The 14,447-nt window shown below is 38.1% G+C and overlaps 1 protein-coding gene across 1 annotated transcript in view; it reads right to left on the bottom strand.

The window, feature by feature from the left end:
• Positions 1–14,447, bottom strand: part of enpp1 (ectonucleotide pyrophosphatase/phosphodiesterase 1) — a 66,896-nt gene that overhangs the window by 39,508 nt on the left and 12,941 nt on the right. Inside the window, exons 5-8 of the mRNA XM_079831416.1 lie at positions 11,669–11,729; positions 6,487–6,584; positions 5,551–5,630; positions 5,156–5,275 (exon numbers count right to left, since the gene is read on the bottom strand). Coding sequence (XP_079687542.1) covers positions 5,156–5,275; positions 5,551–5,630; positions 6,487–6,584; positions 11,669–11,729 — 359 coding nt within the window. The remainder of the gene's footprint in view (positions 1–5,155; positions 5,276–5,550; positions 5,631–6,486; positions 6,585–11,668; positions 11,730–14,447) is intronic.

The following is a 14,447-nucleotide window of genomic DNA, read 5'->3' as shown; positions in this document are numbered from 1 at the left end:
GGTAGGCCACCTAGAACCTCTGCGTCCCGTCCAGGGACCAGACATGGAGATTCCAGAGGTCTGGACGCGGGTGCCATAGAGTGCCCTGCCCCTGAAAAAGCAGGTCCTTCCTCAGGGGGATCGGCCAGGGAGGGGCTGTCGCGAGGAGTGTGAGTTCTGGGAACCAGGTCCGGTTGGGCCAGTAGAGCGCAACTAACAAGACCTGCTCCTCGTCCTCCCTGACCTTGCACAGTGTCTGTGCGAGAAGGCTCACTGGAAACGCATATTTGCGTAGGTCCCGGGGCCAGCTGTGCACCAGTGCATCTGTGCCTGAGGTACCTCCGGTCAGGGAGTAGTACCACTGGCAATGGGTTGAGTCCGGAGAAGCGAACAGGTCTACCTGTGCAACTCCGAAGTGGTCCCATATCAGCTGGATGCTCCGGGGGTGGAGTCGCCATTTGCGGAGGTGTCGACTGGCGAGAGAGCTCGTTGGCTGTCTGGTTCAGCGCACCTGGGATGTGAATGGCACGAAGTGACCTCACAAACTTCTGACTCCACAGGAGGAGATGGCGGGCGAGCCGGAGCATGCAATGGGAGCGTAGACCACCCTGACGGTTGATGTACGCAGCGGCCGCAGTGCTGTCCGAATGGACCAGTACGTGCTTGCCCCGAAGCGACTTCTTGAACCGGGCCAGGGCAAGACGTACCGCCAGTAACTCTAGGCAATTGATATGCCAACGCAGTTGGGGCCCCGTCCACAGACCCAAAACTGCGTGCCCGTTGTACGTGGCCCCCCAGCCCGTGGATGAGGCATCCGTGAAGACCACAGCATGCCTCGACACCTGTTCGCCCGGAGAAACGAGGGGTCTGACCACGGACTGAAGGTTTGGCGACAGTAAGGAGTAACTAAGACCCGGTACTGACCGCTCTGCCACGCCCATCTCGGGACTCGGTCGTGCAACCAGCGTTGAAGCGGTCTCATATGAAGCAATCCGAGCGGCGTTACCGCGGCTGCAGATGCCATATGCCCCAGGAGCCTCTGAAGGAATTTCAGTGGGACCGCTGTCCTGCCTTTGAACGTATTCAAGCAGTTCAACACTGACCGGACGCGCTCTGGAGTGAGGTGCGTTGTCCGGCTGACCGAATCCAGCTCCATACCGAGATAAGAGATCCTCTGTTCGGGGCAGAGTTTGCTCTTCTCTCGGTTGACCCGAAGTCCCAATGGGCTGAGGTGACTGAGCACCATGTCCCTGTGTTCGCACAACTGCTCCCGAAACTGGGCGAGTATCAGCCGGCGCGAGACGGCACACGGCACCCTTACGAGAAAGGTGAGACGAACAACGCGCCGACGTGACCATGCTCTCCTGAGAGAGCATGGATCACCCACGAAAGCAATCTCACATGTTTATATGCGAGAGAGATCGTGGCCGTCAAATGAGGACAGGAAACAACCGCATCCAGAAACACACGGTTTGAGTGACATCTTGAAAAAGACGCAGGGTCAAACCGTGTTGCTCTTTTAGAAGGAAATGCTCTTTTAGAAGTGCTGAAGCACTCAGGGAGATGGCCGCGGCTCACAGCAGTCCGATTGCAAGCCTGCGTGTGAGCACTCAAAGAACGGAAACGCCCAGCCAACCAACACAGGAACAAGTGTATGTTGCAGCGGCCACTCGCTGACTCGCGCCGTCACACCAGCACCCAGGTAAGAAAGAGATCCTCCTCGAGACTCGTCTAAACACTCTTCGTAGAAACAGCTTGATACAGCAAACCGTTCAGCTCCGAAGTTAAAAAGCAATGATGCGGTATTCCACTTCCGTATTTATACCCGCGCTGCGGGGCGGTGCGTGGAATGTGTGAACCGCATGCCAATGTCCATTGGCTCGTTTTAATCACTCGAAGTAGGTCGGTCTCTGGAAACAGATCCCAATTCGTCTGTCAGTTCCGACGTACATCGAACGTGACCGACTGAAAGGGAACAGGACATTCAGCCAGAGGGGTAATAACAGTATAGAAAAAATGCCTTTTATTTCTAAATTATGACATTTTTTTATGTAAAAATCATACTAACAATATAAGTACACCTCAGGAAATATTATAAAATAATAAAAAAATGCCATGCCATGGGACCTTTAAGGTGTTTTATATTTTATTTCAGTTAATGTTTATATTATTTCAATGACATTTTTTAAAAAATGGTTTTAGTTTTAATAATAAACATGGGTTAAAGAAATGGAAATACAGCTTCATTCATTCACAGTTCCTTTGGAAGTAGAAAAGTAAAAACTAAAAATGGTCGCTACTAGGGATGTGCCCGAAGCCAAATCTATGTTTGGAAAGGAAATTATGCACTCTATGGTGCCCCTAAAGGGTCATGGTGTAGGGGGAGAAAAATTAGAGGAAAAAAATATATTTCAATGCTTTTGCGTTCTCACAATTACATAGTTGGGTAAATATATTGTATATCATTTGTGGGCATCAGGGAACCGCTATCAATATGCGGGGTATTGAAATGCATAATCGCTTTTTACTTTTACTTTCCAATTCGCAATCACATGCACTCTGTGTATAGAGAGCGGCACTACTGACCACACATTTTGCAAGATAAAATATTTGTAAGTGATACTCCGGATCTGTTGCACACCAAATTCTCTGATATCATCCTGTCAGTCATCTCTCCTTGCAATCACGTAATAAGTGATATCATGATGTACTGACATAACGTAACCAACAATTCAGATTAGGCTAAGGACACATCCCTAGCTACTATAGTGAAGTACATATGGTCATGAAGAAGCAATAAAAATTCAAGCATTCAGAAACCACAAAGCCATCTCTGTAATTACCGTACAAGGCAATATATGGGATGGATTCTAACCCAGTTACCACTGAATGTAAGTGCACATTTAAGAGACCATTAGTTAAATTATTTAGTCTCAAATGGCAACAACTGCCACGTTTCTCAAGCAAATCTCTGTATCTCCTACTAGAAGCCCTCACACTGCACACATTTCAGCACCATGGACGGGGCAAAACAAAGGCATGTAGCTGAAAGTCGAGCACGAAAACGAATAAAAAGAAAGTTTAAGGAAGTTCAGAAGCCCTGGCCAGCAACAAACAGGATACAAAATACATCCAACCAGGGTGTATTTTTTGACCATTTGCTTCACGTTTGACTGCAAACATGAGTAGGTTGCAGTGTGTTTAACATCATTCCACCACCCTTCATTACGCTCAAACAGCTATCTTGGGGAACCCTAAAGATAATTATGATAATTGTGGTAACAGAGGATGGGTGTGACTTTCCTCTTATCCTTCCTGATACAGGAAGCAGTTTGGATGATTTTTTTCTACCTCAAGAGCTTGAAGAAAGTTTATGAGGCTTCATCAAAATTATGATGGTCACAGTCCAAGCCCAATTGTGATGTACCCAAAATTAGATGGCTTACTTTGCATTGGGTTTGGTGTACTGGTGTACTAATTAATACTATTTAACACTTTTGTTAAAATGGTATTTTTGCTTTTTTGTACATAAAAAAATATGATGCATCTTTTAAAAATACATCACAATAATCTTAAAAGGCCTTTTGAAGTGGTCTTCATTTACAGTATCTAAACTAAATTAGACGTTGAGTAACAAAATGTTTTTAGTTTAGTTTAATCTTCTATTTCTACTTTCATATTATAGCTAATTAAGCTTTTGTTCATGGTGAAATTAAGTTAAAATGTAAAAATACAAACAATTATTATATTTACCTACATTAAGTAACATTTTGGCTTGTGTCAAAAGAAAATATATTAATTAAGTATGGCCTTTATAATATATATATATATATATATATATATATTACATTTTTGTATGAATGTTTTTGTCTTTGGACAAATAAATATTTTTGATGCATGATTAATCATGACCACATTTAACAATAAAATCCCAGCAAATCAGTTATTACTTATTCAAAACCTTTTTTTTTTTTTATAATAATAATATAATGATAATATAGTTTGCATTTTGCAACAATACAAGCAATCAAGCAGTTCTGATATTTTTTATAGTATATATTGCGCTACACCAGTATACTGTACTTATGTGGATAAAATAAGCAATAGGCTGTTTTAGAAAGGACAATTTAAAGGGTTAGTTCACCCAAAAATGAAAATTCTGTCATTAATTACTTACCCTCATGTCGTTCGACACCCGTAAGACCTCCGTTCATCTTCGGAACAGAAATGAAGATATTTTAGTTGAAATCTGATGGCTCTGAAAGGCCTCCATTGGCACAATGCACGGTTCACTCTCAAGACCCTTAAAAGGTACTAAAGACGTCGTTACAAAGTCCATCTCACTACAGTGGTTCTAAAATAACTTTATGAATCGGCGAGAATAGTTTTTGTGCGCAAAAAAACCCTAAATAACGACTTACATAGTGATGACGATTTCAAAACAAGGCATCATGAAGCTTCGAAGCGTTATGAATCAGTGAGCCGAATCATGATTCGGATCGCGTGTCAAACCGCCAAACTGCTGAAATTTGGCGATTCAAACCGCTGATTCGACTCGCTGATTCATAATGCTTCGTTGATGCCTTGTTTTGAAATCGTCATCACTATGTAAGTCGTTATTTTGGGGTTTTTTGCGCACAAAAACTATTCTCGCCGATTCATAAAGTTATTTTAGAACCACTGTAGTGAGATGGACTTTGTAACGACGTCTTTAGTACCTTTTAAGGGTCTTGAGAGTGAACCGTGCATTGTGCCAATGGAGGCCTTTCAGAGCCATCAGATTTCAACTAAAATATCTTCATTTCTGTTCCGAAGATGAACGGAGGTCTTACGGGTGTCGAACGACATGAGGGGAAGTAATTAATGACAGAATTTTCATTTTTGGGTGAACTAACCCTTTAAAAAAAGAAGAATTAATAAGAAACAATAAATTATGAATATTTTACTGCCATTTTGTGAATATTAATAAATCATGTAATCAATAAAAAAAATTTGTACATTATGTTTTAAAATGCTCATAATCAGACTACAATCTAATTACAAGTACTTAATTTTTGGAATCTAAATTACATATAATCAGTTACCCAGTACTGTATGCATTTAACTTTATGCATAGAGTTAAATCCGTCCATATTGATTTTTGTTTTGTTTGTTTCATTTGTGTGCATATACTCACTGGTTCACCCAGGTACCATGAGGGGTTGAATTTCTCTTCAGCTCTCAAACTGAAAGAGGCATTACGAGTGACATCATACATCTTATTGTCCACAATTCCATGTGATTCTGGATAAAGACCCTGCAAGCAAAATGTGCTTTATGAAAACGTTATTTCACTCATTAGAAATAAGGATGAGCAAAGAAAATGAACTTGTCTGGTCTGTAAGCAACCACTGGAACTAACAGCAATTTAGTAATTTGATAGTCTTACCCTCATTGATGTATATAGAAAGTGATTAAAATCAAACATATAAACTATCTACTACAGAAATCAACAACAACTGTCATTACATTTTGATGCATATGTGTAGTTCTTCATGAGAAATTGTGGATTAATTTCTACCTGTCACTTACTGTCACTATGGTGTAATGATTTGGGAAGGTCTTGGTGGGATAAGCAGGTCGCATATATGGCGTGGAGGTTCCACAGTCCTCTGAAGAAACAAAACAGCATTCTCAACCACTTAACCTGGTGTACTAGTTAATATAAACCAGTGACTGTCAACCAGGAAGTTGGGGCCCACAAGGGGGCCTCAGCAAACTTCCAAAGGGGTTTCAGGATGACTTGAATATAATTTAATAATAATTGACAATAATTTAAAATAAGACAAAAAATTTGGATAATCTGGATATACTGTATGAGGTAGTTTAATTTAGAAAATGTGCTTTCTAGACCTGGAAAAGTAGAAATTGTGAGTAAACAATATTTAAAAAAAAAAACTTATGCTTAATCTTTTTATCTAGTAAATCATGAACAACTGGAAAATTCAAATAAATTCAACAGTTAAAGAGTGAGATCCCTGAAGGACATTCAGCTCTTAAAATTTCTGGAATTCTGAAACTTTATATATTTTTTAGTTATAATTATTTATTCATTATTATCACTTATTTGATTTATGGATGCTCCAAGTTTTGGTCAATAAAACAAAAACAAAACTCAGTTATTACAGCAGATGTACCAGCAGAAACCTATTAGTCTACATGGGGAATTGAATATTGTTTTGGGAAAAAAAGAGTTGAGAATCACTGTTAGTTTCGATTGGTTTAGATTAACCACAGCCACAGTATCACAATTTATCTGTCTTGACTTTGTGAAGACATGTTTCTGTTGGTTTTAATAGACCAATTCAGTTATTTAATGACATTTGACTGTCAGTCAAATGCAGATATTTTAATCAAAATTGGATTAATATAAGAACGTTATTACCACAATGTTCAGTACATGCTCCTAACAGTTATGAGAGACATATTAACACAGCCAGTGTCAAACTTTGAGTTAATGTAACATACTGAGTTTGCTGATGACAGGAAGCAGGCTGCTGTATGCTGTCATGTATCCTGCCCTGAATCCATCCAAAGACACCAGCAGCAGCGGCGGTTTAGAAAACCTAAAGAAAAAGATGAAAATCTTTTTTTGAAATTCTCATAATGCCATGGAAAGTAGCTTCCTCTTTTAGTTGAAGTGCGCCTGCATAAGTAAAAATAGCAATAGGAAACATGAGCACAGTTTCACCCAGAGAAGAGCAGATGTTGGTGTATGTCTACAGGCAGAGCCCAAAACACCATGTCACACCCAAAACGCAAAATCCAACAACCAACATGCTTTGAAATTGACTTGAATTGCTGGAAAAGTTCTCAGTAAGAAACAAGCTTGCATGCTATAACGGTTGATATTATAAAATGTATTATTTGTATTTATTATTCTCTATTTGTTTTGATCATTTAAATGGTTTTGGATGAGTGGTTTAATAGACATAATTTAAGTGACAAAATATTACCAAAGGCACAATATCCCTAACAATTGTTTTTTTATCTTACTGTCTAATGTAATGGCAACACTATAAAGTTACATTAGCATTCCCCTCTGCTTCAACACATCTCCTAAAAGACTCATCAGCCATCCTTAACCATATCCTTCAAAACTGAAAAGAAGATTGTGCCGTTATAAAGACAGAATTATGCATAAAACATTAACTCAATTTGTTGTGAGACTACTCAATTTCAAACTATAATAAAATAAGTAATAAAATGAAAGGCAATGGCATGAAATTTACAAGCCTACTGTAAAACAACGCACAATTTTCCTTAATATTATTTATTATGGCTCCCCACTACACCTCATAATGGGTTTTTATGATGAGATTCAATCAGCGCAAGAACTGTTTTAAAGTCTTCTCAATAGAGCATATGGCCCATTAAGTTGTCTATTTGTGTTTATGCCAGTTAATGTCATTACAGGACAATTTGGATGTTTCAGAGTGAGTTTATAATAGCTAATGGAAAAGACAACACTGACCACACAGTCCATTTACCCAGACATAAACACACACACACGCCTAAACATCTCTCTGTGCATCTAAATAGATGCATTTATATACAGTGCCATTTAAAAGTCTGAGTCCACATGTGATTTAAAAGCTAATTTAAACTTGCAAAGGCTGAGTAAGTTTTAGGATGCTGAAAATTGAAAACAAATAATTATGATATACAATAAAATACTATTGCTAGACCAGTAATCAAACAAGTACACTGGTGATCTAAATACTAGGACATTTCTAAAATCATGTTAATTTTTTCAGTTAAACAGCCATGTGTTTTTTTCCATTTTCCCTCTCTGATGCTCATTTAATTTGTCATGAAAACTACAACAACATTAAATGATTCTATAAAGAAAAATGCAATGGACTAAGACATTTGAATGGCATGTATCTAGTTTAGTCATGAAACTCTAGATGATGCAGGCTAATGGGTCCTTCACATGCAATCTGCAAGCAATCACATCATTATCATATGGCATGAGCTGTTTGGCCTGCAGCCAATGAGATTGCATGCTAAACATTTAAATAGTCTGGTTTGTTGTTTGCTGTTGGCTAGTCCTGCAGTGCGCTATCAAAGTTCCTCAGAAACCCTCTACCTCCCTCAACTCCACCTGCCTGGATCTGCTACATGATTTATGGATGTATATTTATGCAGCAGCAGCATATCTTACATGCTTACAGCAGTGTGTCTGTGTATCTATTACCAGTAGCAAGTCCATAATTACTCAGCAGCAGCAGCAGAAATAACCAACAGCAGCAGCACCATGCGTAGCCGATCTAGTCCGCCAATACCAAATTAACATTAGCTATATTCATGCTAAAACCTTAGTGATACAGTGTCTACACCGAACGCAAACGACGCGATTAAAGACAAATTCCCGACAGTAAACTGATGCCTCGTTCCATTTATGATGTACCCCAAGCACTCTCGATACTTCTCATAGGAAGGACAAATGGATTTGCAGCGGTTGCTTTGTCGCATCCACTGAAGACATCCTCTAGTTGTTGCGGCACAGCGCGATGCGTCTGGTGAAGACATGGTGTGAGAGTTATCATACAGTGAAATATATTTCTGTCATGACAACTCTCAGAGAGATTGGCATGGTAATGGATGTTACTGTATTTGGTATTGGCGGAATAGATCTGCTACTCTGCTGCTGCTGTTGATTTATGCTGCTGCTTCAGAGCAAGTACAGAGACTTGCTACTACCAATACATTCACAGACATTGCTGTGAGCATGTAAGACATGCTGCTGCTGTACAAATAAAGTACATGAAATAACCCCGTAACTGATCTATACAGATAGAGCTGGGGAAGGTGGAGGGTTTCTGAAAGTGACAGAACTGCTAACAGCAAAACAATGCCAAGTATTTTGAGCAGCAAGCTCATTGGTTGCTGATGTCACTGCAACCAATCAGCTGCACTATGTACATCAGGGGTTTTCAAACTTTATGATGCCAAGGACCCCCAAATATGATGAACCTTTATGAGGGTATATATGAAAAAACAATTAAACTGTTAGATAAATAGTAAGTGTGACATTATAAATACAACATATTGTTTCCCCAAGTAAATCGGCTATACTCAATGTTGGATGTATAAACCTGAAGAAGAAAAAATGTGTATAAGCAACTTTCGCCATAAATGTGTGTAAGCCACTCACGCACTGTGTTAAGAAAACATGCCTTACAACCCCAGAGAGCGAGATAAAGGACTATAGTGAGAAAAACTCACTAGAAAGATACAAAGCAAACATATACAATTCTGGAAGTATGTATATGGCAAGAAAGATACATTTTTGCTTAGTTTTTTTATTCTCTGAAATTTTCCGGGGACCCCTTAGAACCAGTTTGAAAACCCCTGATGTAGATAACGATGTGATCGCTAGGGCTGTAATCAACCAAAGAAAATCTTGATCGACTGAAGTCCTGAAATTTTCGACTAAAAATTACGTTAGGAAAAAAAACTTTAAATTAATTAGCTGCGCACTGTGCACCGTACTTGGTAGCCTTGTTGTCTGCCTAAATTAATTATAAATAAACATAAAAAACTAGTAGGCTATTTGCAGTATATTAAATCATTTTTGACCTGATTATTTTATTTTTCACTGAAATGAGTCTGACACACGAGTCTGTCGGCTCTGACAGCGTTGCATCACATGCACCTGCGCAATATCATAGCCTATGATTTCCGAAAATATACTATGTTGTCAACTAGTGATATCATCACAAGAACTTTTGAGGAATAAGCAACATAATTTAGACAATTGTTTTTGTCATAATGTATTATAATAACTGACAGACACTATCATTTCAGCCGCTCTGTGCAGCTCGAACATAGGAGCTCAGCTCACCTTCGCGGCTGAGACACGAATAGACTATTAACTTAAAGCTTTTACTCTTAAACACAAAAGGCACGTCCCCTTTATTAAAAAAGGAATATTTATTAAACAAGCCATATCAAGAGCAGAAACGAAATAAAGTGCATAACTGAAAAATAAAGCATAGGCTCAAAACTAATACAAACAGTGGGCACAGCACATTGTGCATTAGTCTCAAAATAAAAAACATTGAAATATGGCCATTCTGATATGTTCATATAGCCTACTCAAAACAGACGGGGCAACCTAACGCAGACGAGTTAGCTTACCGTTTTTAGGTGATACGACATGTTTGTCGTCGAGCTGTGATATGCAAACTGTTGCTTGCAAAATTTGCATTCAACTTTTTTCCCATTTTCTATTTTTTTTAAAAATGCTGCCACACTGCCGATGTCTTTGTTGACATGGTAGAAGAGGACTGACTAGGAAAACGCTCTCACAATTATAATCCAAAAGAATTGAAAACAAGGGGGATGTTCTGAAGACAGACTGTTACCTGTGAAACAGGGGTGCTCTGAAAACACCCCCATTAGCAATTAATGCTTTCCACCTGATGAAATGAATGCGGCAAAACGGATTAAATGAACGCGGCAAAAAAGTCGACCAATCAGAATTTTGGTCGAGCCAGAACGTATCGACTAATCGACTGGGAGATTACAGCCCTAGTGATCGCTATATATATATATATATATATATATATATGTGTGACCTGTGCTGGCAAAATGAGTCGGAATGCACACAGGCTAATCACAAGCTACAAGCAAAGATATTTGGTTGAATTTGAGGTTCACAAAAATGAGTTAATTAAGCCCTCATCTAGAGATCACAATGGTCTAAATAACAATTACACATCTAAAATTATCTTTATTTGTACGTTTTCTGAGAGGTGTACCTTCCTAAATCTTCTCGACGACTAGCACTTCCTGTCTACCACTTTATCTGTTATGTCTTAAATGAACGTTTGGTTAACGGTTGGGGAAAAACATCTGAAGTGTAACATTATACCGTACATAAGAGCCGTACATTACAGTAGGTCTTAATATATAGGCTGTCTGTCTCAATGTAATCAAACAATTATGCTATCATGGAAAACAAAAGTTGAATATATATTTTTCCTATATATGGGTTTTAACTTGATGTGTGCCAAATTTGGTGGTATTACCAGGGATTTTAAGGTATGGTTGCTAGATTTTGTTTTGGAACCTTCAGACAACTTTAACTGGATTTTTCTCAAAATTTACTTTGCTGACTCTATTGCATTCAAACAGGTGTAGCTCTTTTTTTGTCTAATTCCAACAAATCATACATAATTTTGAAGATTAGAGAATAGAGAATGTGAAAATAACAATAACTAATTTTTGAAAATTTGCTCATTGTGACTCATTTTGCCAGCACAGGTCACATTTTTTTTTAAATATGTGCTTGGTCATGATTACAGCTCACCTGAATTTGTTCTAGATAGGACAAAAGACTGTCTGAAACAACTTTCCCTGCCTGTGAATTCTTTGGCTAACCAACATTAAGGCAGCTGGTTTAGCTTTCGATCATACGCAGCCAGGGATATCATTTTCAAAGGAAACAAATATTGTTTTATCTCAAAAGTTGGTAAAAAACATATCGTCAAAGGGACGTGGTGGCCAACACACACAATGTGTCTAGAAAACATTCAAAGCCTCATTAACTAAAAATGGAAATGTTATTTTCTATGTTTTGACTTAAGGATAATAACCTGATACAGAGCCACATGTCTCATTTATAAACAAAGTCTGTTACCCAGCAGGACATTGAGGAGTCCTGATGTCCTCACAGTCCTCTTCAAGCCAAGTTTTTTCACCTGTGAAAAAAGGAGGAAGAGAAAGCAAGTATCAGTAACTCGAAACTCTGGCCAGGTGTATTTGTTCTTTCGGTGTTACATTTTCAAACGTTTACATTGATTTAACAGTGAGAAAGTGAAATGAAAGGGCAATGAGGACTTGATGGCCTTGGTAAGACGATAACACTACACACACATTCAGACCAAATCAATCAAGAAAGAAGCCAAAGTAAAGAAGAAAAAAAATACTGGAACTTCATCACAGCCTTCTAAAGATACAAAAAAAAAACTGACATAGTCCATGTACTTATTTTCAAGTGATAGTAATTAGCTGTCAGTGGCTAATGCACCCACAGGAACTAACATGGCTGTGATTGTGTACATAAGCGTTACTGTAAGTAAGACAACTAGTGAAATTATGAGCTGACACAGCCAACATCTAAAAGGTTAACACATACATCATACTGTATTGTATGTGTATGTGTTTTCAAACAGTTCAAAGTTCAGTTCCAGTGTTTTTATTTCAGCTACAGTGAAATCTTAAAGGGTTAGTTCACCCAAAAATTTTAATTAACCCATAATTTACTCACCCTCAAGCCATCCTAGGTGTATATGACATTCTTCTTTCAGACAAATACAATCAGAGTTATATTAAAAAAGTCCTGGCTCTTCCAAGCTTTATAATGGCAGTGACTTGTTGGGTCATTTTTGAAGTACATAAAAGTGCATCTATCCGTAATATAACGGTTAATAAAGGCCTTCTGAAGCAAAGTGGCTCGTTTGTGTAAGAAAAATATCCATATTTAAAACTTTATAGACTAAAATAACTAGCTTCCGTCGGTCAGCGGTACGTAAACCGACTTGTGCTAATAGAGAAACCCTTGACGCGATGTATAGGAGCATCGTAAGCTTTGACGCCTCTCGCGGATAGTGCTGGACAACAATCTCAAGCCCCTCTTCTCTTATATCGAAATCCTCTGCCTTTTCTCTTTAAAAATTCTCATTTTAGACTTCTAATTCATGACCGGTGTTTTGTTTTGCTCTATCTTCTGCGCTTCTGCGTTCGTCAATACGCATGCGTCAAAGGTTCAAAGGTCAAGCATTACTCTTTGCTAGTTATTTTAGTCTTTAAAGTTTTAAATATGGACATTTTTCTTACACAAATGCGCCACTTCGCAGTTACTGTATATGATGGATAGATTAACTTTTATGGACTTCAAAAATGACCCTACAAGTCACTGTCATTATAATGCTTAGATCAGCCAGGGCTGCGTTTCCCAAAAGCATCGTAAGCCTAAGTTGATCGTAAAAACGATCGTACGAGTGATCTTAATATTAAGGTCTGTTTCCCAAAAGCATCGTAACTTAAGTAGCACTTGAAAATGATCGTAGATCTACGAGTGCTCTGGAGTAATCGTAAAGCTCTAAGTGTATCGTAAGAAGACAGAGGTATGAGGTCACCTACAGGACAACCGGCAGATTACATCTTTAACTTTATTCAAGTGCATTGTGATAATACTATAAGGTTTTGATTGTACTTTATTGTACACTTTTTTTATATATATATATATATATATATATATATATATATATATATATATATATATATATATATATATATATATATATATATATATATATATATATATATATATATATATATATATATTCTCATTATTATCAATGTTGATTTAAAAAAAAAAAAACAGTTCTGCTGCTTAATGTTTTTGTGGAAACTGACTTTATGATCACTGGATTGTATTATTTTTTTTTTTATGAGGGCAGGTAACAAACAAAAAAAAATTATAAATACACATCTGAATTAAATGAGGATATTTATTTCGTCTTTTTGAAAGGTATCTTTTCTTGGTTTTTTTTGTTCAGCCTTTTGTCAGTGCCTCAGCCTGTAGGTAGTTGCTTTATATAGACGTGTTTTGATTGCTAATCCACATCAGATGACAATTATTAGGTGAAACGTTCAGAGGAAACGATTCCATATAAGGTTATATTTCAGAACTTCGCAAATGGACAGCGACTCTTAAGTAGCACTTAGAGCGCGTTCTCGCGCGTTCATGTTAAGTACATTTTTGGGAAACGCACGTGGAATTGCTGCGAGTGATCGTAACTTCGCTCGTAGAACATGCTCTTTAGAGCTAAGATACATCGTTATTGGGAAACCCGGACCAGGACTGTTTTAATATAACTCAGATTTTATTCGTCTGAAATAATTATGTCATATACACCTAGAATGACTTGAGGGTGAGTAAATCATGGGCTAATTTTGATTTTTGGGTGAACTATCCCTTTAAAACAGCAAGGCTAGTTGTCGCAAGAGCTAGATTGCATTATCCAAAAGGTTTTGAGTAAAAACTCCTATTATACAAAAACTCCAGTAGTGTTTTTTTTATTATTATTTTCTTAATTTAGAACAATTTTAAGAAATGCAGATCTCCAAAGTAACATTACAGCCTATTTTCCATGTCAGGCCAATGTGTGCGTTCATGTTTTTCTATCCCGGGTGGGGACTTCAACCTGAATGCACACTGACTCATGGGACACTGACTCGTGTCACCGTGGGGACCAAAATTGAGGTCCTCATGATGAAAAAGCTTAAATGATACAGAATGAGTTTTTTTGAAAATGTAAAAATGCAGAAAGTTTTTGTGTGATGGGTAGGTTGAGATAGGGTTAGTGTACGGGGATAGAATATACAGTTTGTACAGTATAAAAAACCATTAC

The sequence above is a fragment of the Gobio gobio genome (genome assembly GCF_949357685.1).
Source record: "Gobio gobio genome assembly, chromosome: 12".
In the NCBI taxonomy this organism is placed as follows: domain Eukaryota; kingdom Metazoa; phylum Chordata; class Actinopteri; order Cypriniformes; family Gobionidae; genus Gobio; species Gobio gobio.
This window is presented reverse-complemented; position numbering and strand designations above follow the sequence as displayed.